This window comes from Caretta caretta, chromosome 5 (assembly GCF_965140235.1).
Source record: "Caretta caretta isolate rCarCar2 chromosome 5, rCarCar1.hap1, whole genome shotgun sequence".
NCBI lineage: Eukaryota > Metazoa > Chordata > Testudines > Cheloniidae > Caretta > Caretta caretta.
Window position 1 is genome coordinate 69,193,189 of NC_134210.1, and position 17,764 is coordinate 69,210,952.

Here is a 17,764-nt window from a genome sequence, read left to right on the forward strand (position 1 = left end):
ATTTAGTAATATTTTTCAAATAATAATCAATTAGTATTACATTTTCAATATTCAGGGTAGCACCCGTGTTAGTCTGTATTCGCAAAAAAGAAAAGGAGGACTTGGGGCACCTTAGAGACTTAACAAATTTATTTGAGCATAAGCTTTCGTGAGCTACAGCTCACTTCATCGGATGCATTCAGTGGAAAATACACTGGGGGAGATTTATATACACAGAGAGCATGAAACAATGGGTGTTACCATGCACACTGTAACCAGAGTGATCACGTAAGGTGAGCTACTACCAGTGGGAGAGCAGGGGGTGGGGGTGGGAACCTTTTGTAGTGATAATCAAGGTGGGCCATTTCCAGCAGTTGACAAGAACGTCTCAGGAACAGTGGGGGATGAGAGGGGGGATAAACATGGTGTGTATGGTAACACCCATTGTTTCATGTTCTCTATGTATATAAATCTTCCCACTGTATTTTCCAATGAATGCATCCGATGAAGAGAGCTGTAGCTCACGAAAGCTTATGCTCAAATAAATTTGTTAGTCTCTAAGGTGCCACAAGTCCTCCTTTTCTTTTTGCGAATACAGACTAACACGGCTGCTACCCTGAAACCTATCATTATGCAAGGCACTGAATTTAGCTGTAGGGAGTGGAAATCTATCAACTTCATGAAAAAACTCGTACAGATACAGACAGACATCATCTTCCTTTCCAAATGCAAACAGATGGACATCATACCAAAAGGACTGAAGGTAAAAAATCCATTACAATCTACATACCACACAGACTATGCTGACAGATTGTGCCACACACTCTCAAAGAAACTGCGGAACCACCTGATCAACATCCTCTACAGCGAACAGGGAAAGATTAAGAATGAGCTCTCAAAACTGGATACTCTCATAAAAAAACAACCTTCCACACAAACTTCCTTGTGGCTGGATTTTACAAAAACTAGACAAGCCATTTACAACACACACTTTGCTTCTCTACAAAAGAAAAAGGACACTAAACTATCTAAACTCCTACATGCCACAAGCGGCCACAACAGTGGTTCTCTCAACCCACCCAGCAATATTGTTAATGTATCCAACTATACTCTTAGCCCAGCAGAAGAATCTGTCCTATCTCGGGGCCTCTCCTTCTGCCCCTCCACCCTCACGAACATGATACAGTTCTGTGGTGATTTAGAATCCTATTTTTGACGTCTCCGACTCAAGCAATATTTCCAACACACCTCTGAACAACATACTAACCCACAGAGACCTTCCTACCAAGACTACAAAAAGAAGGATTCTGGGTGGACTCCTCCTGAAGCTCGAAACAACGGACTGGACTTCTACACAGAGTGCTTCCACCGACGTGCACGGGCTGAAATTGTGGAAAAGCAGCATCACTTGCCCCACAACCTCAGCTGTGCAGAACACAATGCCATCCACAGCCTCAGAAACAACTCTGACATCATAATCAAAAAAACTGACAAAGGAGGTGCTGTCGTCATCATGAATAGGTCGGAATATGAACAAGAGGCTGCTAGGCAGCTCTCCAACACCACTTTCCACAAGCCATTACCCTCTGATCCCACTGAGGGTTACCAAAAGAAACTACAGCATTTGCTCAAGAAACTCCCTGAAAAAGCACAAGATCAAATCCGCACAGACACACCTCTGGAACCCTGACCTGGGGTATTCTATCTGCTACCCAAGATCCATAAACCTGGAAATCCTGGACACCCCATCATCTCAGGCATTGGCACCCTGACAGCAGGATTGTCTGGCTATGTAGACTTCCTCCTCAGACCCTACACTCCCAGCACTCCCAGCTATCTTCAAGACACTACTGACTTCCTGAGGAAACTACAATCCATTGGTGATCTTCCTGATAACACCATCCTGGCCACTATGGATGTAGAAGCCCTCTACACCAACATTCCACACAAAGATGGACTACAAGCCGTCAGGAACAGTATCCCCGATAATGTCACAGCAAACCTGGTGGCAGAACTTTGTGACTTTGTACTCACCCATAACTTGTTCACATTTGGGGACAATGTACACCTTCAAATCAGCGGCACTGCTATGGGTACCCGCATGGCCCCACAGTATGCCAACATTTTTATGGCTGACTTAGAACAATGCTTCCTCAGCTCTCGTCCCCTAAAGCCCCTACTCTACTTGCGCTACATTGATGACATCTTCATCATCTGGACCCATGGAAAAGAAGCCCTTGAGGAATTCCACCATGATTTCAACAATTTCCATCCCACCACCAACCACAGCCTGGTCCAGTCCACACAAGAGATTCACTTCCTGGACACTACAGTGCTAATAAACAATGGCCACATAAACACCACCCTATACTGGAAACCTACTGACCGCTATTCCTACCTACAGGCCTCCAGCTTTCACCCAGACCACACCACACGATCCATTGTCTACAGCCAAGCTCTACGATACAACCGCATTTGCTCCAACCCCTCAGACAAACACCTACAAGATCTCTATCAAGCGTTCTTACAACTACAATACCCACCTGCTGAAGTGAAGAAACAGATTGATAGAGCCAGAAGAGTACCCAGAAGTCACCTACTACAGGACAGGCCCAACAAAGAAAATAACAGAACGCCACTAGCCATCACCTTCAGCCCCCAACTAAAACCTCTCCAATGCATCATCAAGGATCTACAACCTATCCTGAAGGATGACCCATCACTCTCACAGATCTTGGGAGACAGGTCAGTCCTTGCTTACAGACAGCCCTCCAACCTGAAGCAAATACTCACCAGCAACCACACAACAGAACCACTAACCCAGGAACCTATCCTTGCAACAAAGCCCGTTGCCAACTGTGTCCACATATCTATGCAGGGGACACCATCATAGGGCCTAATCACATCAGCCACACTATCAGAGGCTCGTTCACCTGCACATCCACCAATGTGATATGTGCCAGCAATATCTGCCATGTACATTGGTCAAATTGGACAGTCTCTACACAAAAGAATAAATGGATACAAATCAGACGTCAAGAATTATAACATTCAAAAACCAGTTGGAGAACACTTCAATCTCTCTGGTGACTCAATTACAGACCTAAAAGTGGCAATTCTTCAACAAAAAACCTTCAAAAACAGACTCCAACGAGAGACTGCTGAATTGGAATTAATTTGCAAACTGGATACAATTAACTTAGGCTTGAATAGAGACTGGGAGTGGATGGGTCATTACACAAAGTAAAACTATTTCCCCATGTTTATTCCCCCACCTCCCCCCACTGTTCCTCAAATGCTCTTGTCAACTGCTGGAAATGGCCCACCTTGATTATCACTACAAAAGATTTCCCCTCCCATCCCCGCTCTCGTGCTGGTAATAGCTCACCTTAAGTGATCACTCTGGTTACAGTGTGTATGATAACACCCATTTTTTTTCATGTTCTGTGTGTATATAAATCTCCTCACTGTATTTTCCACTGACTGCATCCGATGAAGTGAGCTGTAGCTCACGAAAGCTTATGCTCAAATAAATTTGTTAGTCTCTAAGGTGCCACAAGTACTCCTTTTCCATTTTCAATATTGCTTCTTTTATTTTTTCACAACATCTTATTGTCAAAATCAAATCAGGACTATGAAAACTGCTAAATCTGACATTTCATAGTCTAGCTTTCTTGGAGTACACATAATTATTTCACACATCTGTCCCTATATTAGGTATTAGTTATGAGTCAGCAATCACTATTAGCACTAATCTCTTTTTCTTGTCTGATGTCTCAAATTAAAGGTGTGTTTAAAACAGGTTGTTCTAACAACAATATTTTATTTAGCTATGGAATTTGCATTTTTGCTAACTGAACCTTGAGACAATTAGGCTCTTGAACCAGCAGTCACAATTCCACTAAGTTAATCACTAATGTATCAAGAAATGTGGACTGGGAGTTTCAAAGGATATTAAGGGATTTATGCATCTGAATTCCAATGAACTTGAATGGAATATGGGTGCATAATTTCCTTGGTCTCTTTCTAAAAATCCTGGTTTTATCTTCAAAATTAGTTGGGAAAATAGAGTTGCTCAGGTGTCTTGCTAAATATGTATGGAAATCTGTACAGTCACAATTGGCAAATAGTCAAATTTTAAATATAAAAAGCAGGCATTAATTGTGTGTTGAATCTACCAGACCGACATGGACCAAGTGCACATGCTAATATCCTCAATAGACTACCAGGTAGATTAAGCAGTAATGGATGTTGACATACAGTTATTCCCTCCCAGAACTTTGGTCAGTGTAATATGATACTAGAAATTTGGCTAAGACATTACTGAGTCTACATTTTGTATGACACCTATCCTGAAAATTTATAGAATAACATGCTTCCACTAAGAGAGAAGCATCTGCCATTTCGTGGGGCCTGAACAGTTATGCATGTGAAATCAACAGCATAATAAGACCATTGGGAAATTTCTTAAACCAGACCACAAAAAACCATCCTACTAACCACTAGCAGATTTCTCCTACTTGCCAAATGTAGCATGATGTGCTCAGGGGAACGGGTTCGCTGGTTCTCTTTCCTCCCACATCCTGCTGTGGCGCTACAATACAGAGTTCTGCTGGTGAGAGGCTCCATTCCCCCTAAGGACCTCTGGAGCTTTGCAAGGAGAGTGGCACCTTCCTTCCCCACTTAAGTAAGAGTTCCTGAGTTGCTCACAATGGCTAAGTGGTGCTTATGAGCACTGCTTCTCTACAGCATTCATCACTCATGATTTTTAACACAAAACACAAGAATGGAACTGTCGGGGGCGCTGACATAACATTTATTTACTTAGTGGTGTTGAGGGCTATATGTTTGAGTGAACACTGATAATACACTAAGCCCTGGTCTACACTAGGACTTTAGGTCAAATTTAGCAGCATTAAATCGATGTAAACCTGCACCCGTCCACACGATGAAGCCCTTTATTTCGACTTAAAGGGCTCTTAAAATCGATTTCCTTACTCCACCCCTGACAAGTGGATTAGCGCTTAAATCGGCCTTGCCGGCTCGAATTTGGGGTACTGTGGACACAATTCGACGGTATTGGCCTCCGGGAGCTATCCCAGAGTGCTCCAGTGTGACCGCTCTGGACAGCACTCTCAAATCAGATGCACTGTCCAGGTAGACAGGAAAAGAACCGCGAACTTTTGAATCTCATTTCCTGTTTGGCCAGCGTGGCAAGCTGCAGGTGACCATGCAGAGCTCATCAGCAGAGGTGACCATGATGGAGTCCCAGAATCGCAAAAGAGCTCCAGCATGGACTGAACGGGACGTACGGGATCTGATCGCTGTATGGGGAAAGGAATCCTTGCTATCAGAACTCCGTTCCAGTTTTCGAAATGCCAAAACCTTTGTCAAAATCTCCCAGGGCATGAAGGACAGAGGCCATAACAGGGACCCGAAGCAGTGCCGCGCAAAACTTAAGGAGCTGAGGCAAGCCTACCAGAAAACCAGAGAGGCGAACGGCCGCTCCGGGTCAGAGCCCCAAACATGCCGCTTCTATGATGAGCTGCATGCCATTTTAGGGGGTTCAGCCACCACCACCAGCCCAGCCATGTTGTTTGACTCCTTCAATGGAGATGGAGGCAACACGGAAGCAGGTTTTGGGGACGAAGAAGATGATGATGATGATGATGATGAGGTTGTAGATAGCTCACAGCAAGCAAGCGGAGAAACCGGTTTTCCTGACAGCCAGGAACTGTTTCTCACCTTGGACCTGGAGCCAGTACCCCCCGAACCCACCCAAGGCTGCTTCCTGGACCCGGCAGGCGGAGAAGGGACCTCTGTGAGTGTACCTTTTAAAATACTATACATGGTTTAAAAGCAAGCATGGGAAAGGATTACTTTGCCCTGGCATTCGCTGCTCTCCTGGATGTACTCCCAAAGTCTTTGCAAAAGGTTTCTGGGGAGGGCAGCCTTATTGCGTCCTCCATGGTAGGACACTTTACCACTCCAGGCCAGTAACACGTACTCGGGAATCATTGTACAACAAAGCATTGCAGTGTATGTTTGCTGGCTTTCAAACAACATCCGTTCTTTATCTCTCTGTGTTATCCTCAGGAGAGTGAGATATCATTCATGGTCACCTGGTTGAAATAGGGTGCTTTTCTTCAGGGGACACTCAGAGGAGCCCGTTCCTGCTGGGCTGTTTACCTGTGGCTGAACAGAAATGTTCCCCGCTGTTAGCCATGGGGAGGGGGGAGGGTTGAGGGGGTAGCCACGCGGTAGGGGGAGGCAAAATGCGACCTTGTAACGAAAGCACATGTGCTATGTATGTAATGTTAACAGCAAGGTTTACCCTGAAAGAGTGTAGCCACTGTTTTATAAAATGTGTCTTTTTAAATACCGCTGTCCCTTTTTTTTTCTCCACCAGCTGCATGTGTTTCAATGATCACAGGATCTTCTCCTTCCCAGAGGCTAGTGAAGCTTAGAAAGAAAAAAAAACGCACTTGAGATTAAATGTTCTCCGAGCTCATGCTGTCCTCCCACACTGACAGAGCACAGACGAGTGCGTGGAGGCAAATAATGTCAGAGTGCAGGAAAGCACAAAATGACCGGGAGGAGAGGTGGTGGGCTGAAAACAGGGCTGAAGCTCAAATGTGGCAGCAGCGTGATGAGAGGAGGCAGGATTCAATGCTGAGGCTGCTGGAAGACCAAATCAGTATGCTCCAGTGTATGGTTGAGCTGCAGCAAAGGCAGCTGGAGCACAGACTGCCACTACTGCCCCTGTGTAACCAACCGCCCTCCTCCCCAAGTTCCATAGCCTCCACACCCAGACGCCCAAGAACGCAGTGAGGGGGCCACCGGCCAACCAGCCACTCCGCCACAGAGGATTGCCCAAAAAAAAGAAGGCTGGCATTCAATAAATTTTAAAGTTGTAAACTTTTAAAGTGCTGTGTGGCATTTTCCTTCCCTCCTCCACCACCCCTCCTGGGCTACCTTGGTAGTCATCCCCCTATTTGTGTGATGAATGAATAAAGAATGCATGAATGTGAAGCAACAATGACTTTATTGCCTCTGCAAGCAATGATTAAAGGGAGGAGGGGAGGGTGGTTAGCTTGCAGGGAAGTAGAGTGAACCAAGGGGTGGGGGGTTTTATCAAGGAGAAACAAACAGAACTTTCACACCGTAGCCTGGCCAGTCATGAAACTGGTTTTCAAAGCTTCTCTGATGCGTACCGCGCCCTCCTGTGCTCTTCTAACCACCCTGGTGTCTGGCTGCGCATAACCAGCAGCCAGGCGATTTGCCTCAACCTCCCACCCCGCCATAAACGTCTCCCCCTTACTCTCACAGATATTGTGGAGCACACAGCAAGCAGTAATAACAGTGGGAATATTGGTTTCGCTGAGGTCTAAGCGAGTCAGTAAACTGCGCCAGCGCGCCTTTAAACGTCCAAATGCACATTCTACGACCATTCTGCACTTGCTCAGCCTGTAGTTGAACAGCTCCTGACTACTGTCCAGGCTGCCTGTGTACGGCTTCATGAGCCAGGCATTAAGGGGTAGGCTGGGTCCCCAAGGATACATATAGGCATTTCAACGTCCCCAACAGTTATTTTCTGGTCTGGGAATAAAGTCCCTTCCTGCAGCTTTTGAAACAGACCAGAGTTCCTGAAGATGCGAGTGTCATGTACCTTTCCTGGCCATCCCACATTGATGTTGGTGAAACGTCCCTTGTGATCCACCAGAGCTTGCAGCACTATTGAAAAGTACCCCTTGCGGTTTATGTACTTGGCGGCTTGGTGCTCCGGTGCCAAGATAGGGATATGGGTTCTGTCTATGGCCCCACCACAGTTAGGGAATCCCATTGCAGCAAAGCCATCCACTATGACCTGCACATTTCCCAGGGTCACTACCCTTGATATCAGCAGATCTTTGATTGCGTGGGCTACTTGCATCACAGCAGCCCCAACAGTAGATTTGCCCACTCCAAATTGATTCCCAACTGACCGGTAGCTGTCTGGCGTTGTAAGCTTACACAGGGCTATCGCCACTCGCTTCTCAACTGTGAGGGCTGCTCTCATCTTGGTATTCATGCGCCTCAGGGCAGGGGAAAGCAGTTCCATGAAAGTGCCCTTACGCATGCGAAAGTTTCGCAGCCACTGGGAATCGTCCCAGACCTGCAACACTATGTGGTCCCACCAGTCTGTGCTTGTTTCCCGAGCCCAGAATCGGCGTTCCACAGCATGAACCTGCCCCATTAGCACCATGATGCATGCATTGGCAGGGCCCATGCTTTCAGAGAAATCTGTGTCCATGTCCTGATCACTCACGTGACCACGCTGACATCACCTCCTCGCCTGGAATTGCTTTGCCAGGTTCTGGTGCTGCATATACTGCCGGATAATGCGTGTGGTGTTTAATGTGCTCCTAATTGCCAAAGTGAGCTGAGCGGCCTCCATGCTTGCCTTGGTATGGCGTCCGCACAGAAAAAAGGCGCGGAACGATTGTCTGCCGTTGCTCTGACAGAGGGAGGGGCGACTGACGACATGGCTTACAGGGTTGGCTTCAGGGAGCTAAAATCAACAAAGGGGGTGTCTTTACATCAAGGAGTATTTCAGGCAGGACTTCACGGAGGGTTCCAATAAGAAATGGTGCACCTAAGTTATTGTTCTTATTGGAACAAGGAGGTTAGTCTGGCCTCTGAATCATACATGGCTAGATTTACCTTGCTGCACCTTCTCTGTGAGTGACTGCAGTGTGACCTAGAGGAATGAGTCCCCTAGACAGGGGAGGGGGGAAAGCAAATGAGTACAAAACAAATCTGGTCTATTTCTTGTTTTGATCCACTCCATCTATCTTTTACATCTTTGGCTGGCAGCAGACGGTGCAGAAGGACTGCAAGCCATCCACATCTCATGGCTGCTCGGCAGAAGACGGTGCAATACGACTGCTAGCCATCCTCATCTCTTGCCTGCCCGGCAGAAGATGGTACAATATGACTGCTAGCAATCCGTATTGCCTGCCTGCTCACCATAAGACGGTTCAATAGGACTGACTGCAGGACTAAAGAGAATGACCTGGTCAAGTCACTCCAAACTTAGTCCCTGCGCCCATGTCTGTCCAGGCGCTCCCGGCCGACGCGGCCAGGAGCACCTTGGACATGACGATGACGGCTACCAGTCATATTGCACCGTCTGCTGCCAGAAGGCAATGGGTTGCTGCTGCTGTGTAGCAATGCAGTACCGCGTCTGCCAGCACCCAGGAGACATAGGGTGACGGTTACCTGAGCGGGCTCCATGCTTGCCGTGGTATGGCGTCTGCACAGGTAACTCAGGAAAAAAGGCGCGAAACGATTGTCTGCCCTTGCTTTCACGGAGGGAGGGAGGGAACGGGGGCCTGACGATATGTACCCAGAACCACCCGCGACAATGTTTTAGCCCCATCAGGCATTGGGATCTCAACCCAGAATTCCAATGGGCAGCGGAGACTGCCGGAACTGTGGGATAGCTACCCACAGTGCAACGCTCCGGAAGTCGACTCTAGCCTCGGTACTGTGCAAGCACTCCGCCGAGTTAATGCACTTAATGCACTTAGAGCATTTTCTGTGGGGACACACACACTCTAATATATAAAACCGATTTCTAAAAAACCGACGTCTATAAATTCGACCTGATTTCGTAGTGTAGACATACCCTAATTCAATAATAATGTTAAAAATTGTTCAGTGCCACAATTACTGTACTGAACAATTTACTAACACTATCACAAAGGTAATTAATTTATTAGTAGTATCAGCATGAGCATCTAGTATTAGTAGCACCTGCAAAAGTTGTTTGAAAAGTCCCAATGACTACAAGATCAAGAACACTGATGATGTGAAACGACTACAGAATCTTACAAATTAGTGATGGGGAAACATTAAAATATTTGATGTAACAGTGCAGTTTGGATAATTATGGTATCTCACCAACCAAGCCTATGGAGATGCTCCCTATCCCCCCACCCATCCTCCCAATCATCGCTCTTCCCATGTCTCATCTATGCATAACCACTTCCTTTCACTTTCCATCAAATCCAGTACAATACATTCATCTGCCTTCCTTTCCCCACTACCTTGCTAGTCTGGTCATACTGCTTTTGAGGGAAAATACTGCTCCCTTGTCAGCCCCTTCAGCCGAAGAAGGCCCTTAGAGGGTGATGTGAGTTCACTGGGTTGGGATGAGGGACAGGATGCCATGAACCCTATAGGAATTCCTTCCTTCCAAGGAAGAAAGGTTTGAGGCAACTACATGAAGGGAGGGAGGGGTTTCAAGCAGAGCAGAGGCTACTACAACCCCAAAACTGCAGCAGTAGCCATAAAGTGACTTCATTATCATTTTGCATCCTGAGAGGGATTCTTTTCCCAAAACTCAGGGTCACTGTTTCCCCTGCACCAAGCCACTGTTCTCAGGCTAGGTATGCAGTGGATGTGATTTACCTCTTCATGAAGCATTGCATGGCCCTTCCTCTCTTCTGGGCCAAAAATAATCTCTGTTTTCAACTCTCAGATCCCAGAACAGTGCAAGATTTGAAAGGAAGAATCAGTCTGAGTTCATTAAAAAGACTAGATATCTACTAGACCCTGCAAATTTCCATTTAAACTAAGGGCAAAGAAAAAAGGAAGAGTACGAGGCAAATTAATTTAAATTTGAGTGTTTATCTATCAACACTCAAACTCTCATCACAGAGATCAATCAAATTTTTTTAGTCAATTCTATATGAAGGATAAATCTGCAGCTCTCTGAAATCTAACAGAGTGCCTGTCCTGTAGCTTCTTCATTCTAAATCTTCTCTGTCTAGTGTCACAGCAACATTTTTACAAGTATCACAAGGTAAATTTCACTTTTTAAGTCTCCATGTAAAGTTTCAACAGATCAGTCTTGACGAAGGGTGAAAAACAATAGCCATTTTACATACCATAGTCGGTAATCTTACAGGATACCAAATACAGCTCTTTCAGGTTCTGTCCTTCTTTAGCAATTACCTCCACACATCTGGAATACACATAAAATAAGCGTCACACTTGCAAGAATTCATTTCATATTAAATCAATAAGGACTCATCCACAACGGTAACACAACAAGGTAATTCTGAAAGCATTATACAAAACTTTCTTCTTTTTGTGACCTTCCCTAGAACTCTTTCAATAGAATTTATTATTACCACACCTTTTAAACTCAGATGCTAAAAAATGTATGAGTTCAATTAGACACATTTTTGACTACTAAGATTTCCATGTCCCAAAAAGAGAGGCCGAAGAAAGAGACAGAGCAAGGTAAGCTTAAAAGTATACATGGTCTGACTTGTGTGGACCCAAACTCAACAGCCTGGTGGGACTGTGACAACCCTTATAAAAAGACACACTAATGCAGTTTCAATATACAATATCACATAGAGGTTATTTGAAAAAAAAATGTTCCAGAAATGTTTTGATTTCTGTTGTAAAATTCAGTGCAACTATCAGATACAAGATCTGCTTCATGCAATGTTTAAGCTTTGAGAGATTTTGCAGACAAAAAGCATAAGCTACATTACAATAGCGACACAGAATATACCAGCCATTATAAATGTCAGGCTGAAATTCAGTTTTATGTTTTTACTGTGATTATTGCAGAGATCAGCATTCATCAGGTCATGAAATAGCATGTACCATTTGTGTTCCAATATGTTCTTACAGAAGGTCTAATTTATGAAAATGGGGTTTGAATTTCTACATTTCTGTTTGGTTTGTCACAACTATATAATTGAACAGTTCTTTATCTGTGAATTCTCTCATTCTTTAACTTGTAAGTACAAAAAAAAAAGGGGGAAAATGAACTAAATATATTGTAAAATATGTGTAAAATATAATTTAATTATAACTGAATCTGGATTAATATCTCTTTATATGTTATGTTTACAACTGTATTATTTACACAGTATCAATTGTGTACCATAAAATGTCTTTTTGTTCTGCTAATTTTAAAATGTATTCCTTGCTCATTAGACGAGCTGTGATAGCCTGCTGAGTGGGTAACTTTCTACATAGACATATTTTTAAAAGAGGATTTTTTGCAAGATAGATTGTAACAATTCCTTTAGAGCCAGAATGGGTCCTCTTTAATTTGCAGGTCATTGACCCAATAGACTGCTACAGCTCCCAAGTCAATCCAACTGCATTACTCAGGATAAAAATATTTGCTAACTTTAAAGTGAAAATATGTATGCTTGAATTCTTCATAATCTTTTGGGGAAAATACATTTATACCCTCAGGAACACACTCCACACAGCAGCAGCGGGAGCAGCAGTATATTCCCCAACCTGATTTTATTGTTGATGCTGACAATTTCATTTCTTAAATCAGAACAGCTGTTAGAATTTACAGTGATAACAGCATCACATACTTTCGGTGTTATCTGTCCCCTTCCCTCTCCTCAAATCCTGAACCAAAACCTACTTTTTTAAAAAACTTCCTGTGGAGGTCACTTTAACCTTGATTTCCCTCACCAAATTTATATCATCCATCAGGTCACATTTTTAATAATTTTTTAATTTTCCTTTCTAAAATTGGGTGAACTTAGTCTGTGGAAAGTTGTTAGAGTGGCAGTACTGAAGAGTGAAGTCCTCTTTTCAACCAGAGAGCAGACACAGCAAATGTAGAAAGACTGAAAACTTTCTTACCATTGCATCTCAACCTTGACTTTAAGTAAAAATTCTAGGGGACAGAGGACAATACAGTCTCCATGTCCATTCCAGTCCTTCTCTTCTCTACTGACACTGCCAACAAGGGTGCCTATTAGCATCAACTGTGATGGTGATTTTCACTCTGGGAACTGGACTGAGACCAACTCTTTTCACATTATCGATTCCTTCAGTCTTCACAGCTGAGGATGTTAGGGAGATTCCCCAACCTGAGCCGTCTTTTGTAGGTGACAAATCTGAGGAATTATCACAGATTGAAGCATCACTAGAGGAGGTTTTGGAATTAATTGAGAAACTTAACAGTAACAAGTCACCGGGACCAGATGGCATTCACCCAAGAGTTCTGAAAGAACTCAAATATGAAATTGTGGCACTGTTAACTATGGTTTGTAACCTGTCCTTTAAATCAGCTACTGTGCCCAATGACTGGAAGATAACTAATGTAACGCCAATATTTAAAAAGGGCTCTAGAGGTGATCCTGGCAATTACAGACCAGTAAGTCTAACGTCAGTACCAGGCAAATTAGTTGAAACAATAGTAAAGAATAAAATTGTCAGACACACAGAAGAGCATAAATTGTTGGGCAAAAGTCAACATGGTTTCTGTAAAGGGAAATCATTCTTACTAATCTATTAGAGTTCTTTGAGGGGGTCAACAAACATGTGGACAAGGGGGATCCAGTGGATATAGTGTACTTAGATTTCCAGAAAGCCTTTGACAAGGTCCTTCACCAAAGGCTCTTATGTAAATTAAGTTGTCATGGGATAAGAGGAAAGATCCTTTCATGGATTGAGAACTGGTTAAAGACAGAGAACAAAGGGTAGGAATAAATGGTAAATTTTCAGAATGGAGAGGGGTAATTAGTGGTGTTCCCCAAGGGTCAGTCCTAGGACCAATCCTATTCAACTTATTCGTAAATGATCTGGAGAAAGGGGTAAACAGTGAGGTGGCAAAGTTTGCAGATGATATTCAACTGCTCAAGATAGGTTTAAGAGTAACAGCCATGTTAGTCTGTATTCGCAAAAAGAAAAGGAGTACTTGTGGCACCTTAGAGACTAATCAATTTATTTGAGCATAAGCTTTCGTGAGCTACAGCTCACTTCATCGGATGCATACTGTGGAAAGTACAGAAGATCTTTTTATACACACAAAGCATGAAAAAATGGGTGTTTACCGCTACAAAAGGTTTTCTCTCCCCCAACCCCACTCTCCTGCTGGTAATAGCTTATCTAAAGTGATCACTCTCCTTACAATGTGTATGATAATCAAGTTGGGCCATTTCCAGCACAAATAACAGAACGCCACTAGCCGTCACCTTCAGCCCCCAACTAAAATCCCTCCAACGCATTATTAAGGATCTACAACCTATCCTGAAGGATGACCCAACACTCTCACAAATCTTGGGAGACAGGCCAGTCCTTGCCTACAGACAGCCCCCCAACCTGAAGCAAATACTCACCAGCAACCACATACCACACAACAGAACCACTAACCCAGGAACCCATCCTTGCAACAAAGCCCCTTGCCAACTGTGCCCACATATCTATTCAGGGGACACCATCACAGGGCCTAATAACATCAGCCACACTATCAGAGGCTCGTTCACCTGCACATCCACCAATGTGATATATGCCATCATGTGCCAGCAATGCCCCTCTGCCATGTACATTGGTCAAACTGGACAGTCTCTACGTAAAAGAATAAATGGAGACAAATCAGATGTCAAGAATTATAACATTCTTAAACCAGTCAGAGAACACTTCAATCTCTCTGGTCACGCGATTACAGACATGAAAGTTGAGATATTACAACAAAAAAACTTCAAAACCAGACTCCAGTGAGAGACTGTTGAATTGGAATTCATTTGCAAATTGGATACAATTAACTTAGGCTTGAATAGAGACTGGGAGTGGCTAAGTCATTATGCAAGGTAACCTATTTCCCCTTGTTTTTTCCTACCCCCGACCGATGTTCTTGAAAAAACCCTGGATTTGTGCTGGAAATGGTCCACCTTGATTATCATACACATTGTAAGGAGAGTGATCACTTTAGATAAGCTATTACCAACAGGAGCGTGGGTTTGTGTGTGTGTGGGGGGGGGGGGGGACCTGGATTTGTGCTGGAAATGGCCCAACTTGATTATCATACACATTGTAAGGAGAGTGATCACTTTAGATAAGCTATTACCAGTAGGAGAGTGGGGTGGGGGGAGAGAAAACCTTTTGTAGTGGTAAACACCCATTTTTTCATGCTTTGTGTGTATAAAAAGATCTTCTATACTTTCCACAGTATGCATCCGATGAAGTAAGCTGTAGCTCACGAAAGCTTATGCTCAAATAAATTGGTTAGTCTCTAAGGTGCCACAAGTACTCCTTTTCTTTCTGCTCAAGATAGTTCAGACCAAAGCAGACTGTGAAGAACTTAAAAAAGATCTCACAAAACAAAGTGATTGGGCAACAAAATGGCAAATGAAATTTAATGTGGATAAATGTAAAGTAATGCACATTGGAAAAAAAAACCCCAACTATACATACAATTTGATGGGGGCTAATTTAGCTACCACTAATCAGGAGAAAGCTCTTGGAGTCATCGTGTATAATTCTCTGAAGACGTCCACGCTGCGTGCAGTGGCAGTCAAAAAACCAAACTGGATGTGAGGAATCATTAAAAAATGGATAGAGAATAAGATGGACAATATCTTATTGCCCTTATATAAATCCATGGTACGCCCGCATTTTGAATACTGCATACAGATGTAGTCCCCTCATCTCAAAAAAGATATACGGGCATTAGAAAAGGTTCAGAAAAGGGCAACTAAAATGATTAGAGGTTTGGAACAGGTCCCATATGAGGAGAGATTAAAGAGGGTAGGACTTTGCATCTTGGAAAAGAGGAGACTAAGGGGGGATATGACAGAGGTATATAAAATCAAGAGTGGTGTGGAGAAAGTGAATAAAGAAAAGTTATTTACTTGTTCCCATAATATAAGAACTAGGGGTCACCAAATGAAATTAAAGGGCAGCAGCTTTAAAACAAATAAAAGGAATTCTTCTTCATACAGCGCACAGTCAACCTGTGGAACTCCTTGCCTGAGGAGGTTGTGAAGGCTAGGACTCTAACAGGGTTTAAAAGAGAACTGGATAAATTCATGGAGGTTAAGTCCATTAATGGCTATTAGCCAGGATGGGTAAGGAATGGTGTCCCTAGCCTCCGTTTGTCAGAGGGTGGAGATGGATGGCAGGAGAGAGATCACAAGATCATTACCTATTAGGTTCACTCCCTCTGGGGCACCTGCATTGGCCACTGTTGGTCTGACCCAGTATGGCCATTCTTACGTTCTAGAACTACGCAGGTTCATCAGGTTACTTTTATACAAATCAGAAACTATCTAGACAGTTAAACCCTCTTATTGTATAAAATTTATTAAATGCATTCACATTTTTGGAGGACCTCATTTTGGCAGAGGAATTTGTTGCCTTTGTGAGGTGGCACAAAGTGATTATTTTTAAGACAAATAAATGTAAGACTTTATTTCTGTATTGTATTCCATGATAATACTGTTTTACTACGCACATCCATAATCTGAATAAAAAGAAAATTATCCTCCTACAAAATGAGACTAGATACATTTTAACAAGAACTACTTGCAGTCTACCATATATCTGCAAATTAGATAAATTAAAAGCTGAACAGCCCTTTTAATTAACAGGAACATTTTGATATGTTGCCTATTAACATTTATGAAGTAAGTCATGAGGCACAGAACTGAAGTTCCAATCCTAATTTGAAAATGTTTCTTTCATACATTACACACTTTGGGCCAACTTCTAATCTTGGAAAAAATTATTTATATTATTGTGTCTAATGAGATGTATTCTATAAGGTTTAGAATTTTTTATAATTATGTCAGTGTTTACCAAGAGAAGGTTAACTGAGCAAGCACACAGCATTATAATTAATCCTGAACATTACTAACTGAAGAGAGTCAAACCAAAGAAACAACCTAGTTTTTCATTTTGTCGTCAATTATGAAACATTGCAAAGACACCATGTTCAGGGCCAGGTGAAGGCAATCCATTGCCCTAAATGGCTTCCCCTACCCATGTCATGGCCCCACACCTCTTAGGAATGGCATTAGGAGAGGTTTCTGGGGTTCAGGAGCACCCAACTCTGGAGGCAATTTATGTTTCTGAGAACTGTTTTTCAAGTTTGCTGAAGACTGAGACAGATGCACTGCACTGATTTACACTCAGTTTATATTTTACAACTTTTCTCCATGAGCATAAATACAAGATTGCATTATTTTTAATGAAAGCTTAAATTTTAACATAATCACGTGAGTTCACTAACTAGGACCCAAGGGACTATTCTTTAATTTTCCCAAATTGTGCTATTCTAATTGTGAGAGTTGAACCCCCATTGCATGGCTTGTGGAATCCTCTACAGTTTTCAGAGCAACTACACAGAATTTAAATTGAAAACACGGTTCAACTTTCTACAATCCGAGTAAATTTTTCACAATTTTCAGCTGATTGCACTACATTTGAATACATGAAACCCATTGTCAAAATGTGACCATTTTTCATTTTATGAAAACACTGAATCACCTGGGGCATCCAAATAAATGAATTGATCACATATTTCTTTGAAAGCATGCAATTTTTAATATAGCTAGAACAATGCTATAGAAATGCCTGTGTTCACCTTCAGCTGCCTCTATGCTCCACCATTTAATTCTCACTTTTAGTTCCCATCTGTAGCTCACCCGCATGTAAATTAATTTGTAGGGATATCAAAAACACTTTAGATTGCCTCCCCCACATACTAATCAACTTGTATAGGAAAGAACAAATATTAAAACTATTTTTGTGAATATGTCCCTTACAATATGAAAGGGAGAGGGGAAAGTAGTTGTATATTCATTACCTTTATTAATCATTGTTAAAAATGAAATCAAAGAAAAAGGGTAAAAGCATCAAATGATATTAACCTTTTCTACAAAGCAAGGACCAAGTCATATTTAGTCTGTTTGCTATAATCCATCAAAAAATTACCCCAAATTGTAGCCATATCTGTCTTTTTAAG

General features: G+C 42.8%; 1 protein-coding gene across 2 annotated transcripts in view; it reads right to left on the bottom strand.

The window, feature by feature from the left end:
* The window catches only part of FBXL17 (F-box and leucine rich repeat protein 17), a 497,308-nt gene that overhangs the window by 155,694 nt on the left and 323,850 nt on the right, over positions 1–17,764 (bottom strand). For both annotated transcript variants that reach the window (XM_048849605.2, XM_048849607.2), the window contains exon 7: positions 10,914–10,990. In XM_048849605.2, coding sequence (XP_048705562.1) covers positions 10,914–10,990 — 77 coding nt within the window. The remainder of the gene's footprint in view (positions 1–10,913; positions 10,991–17,764) is intronic.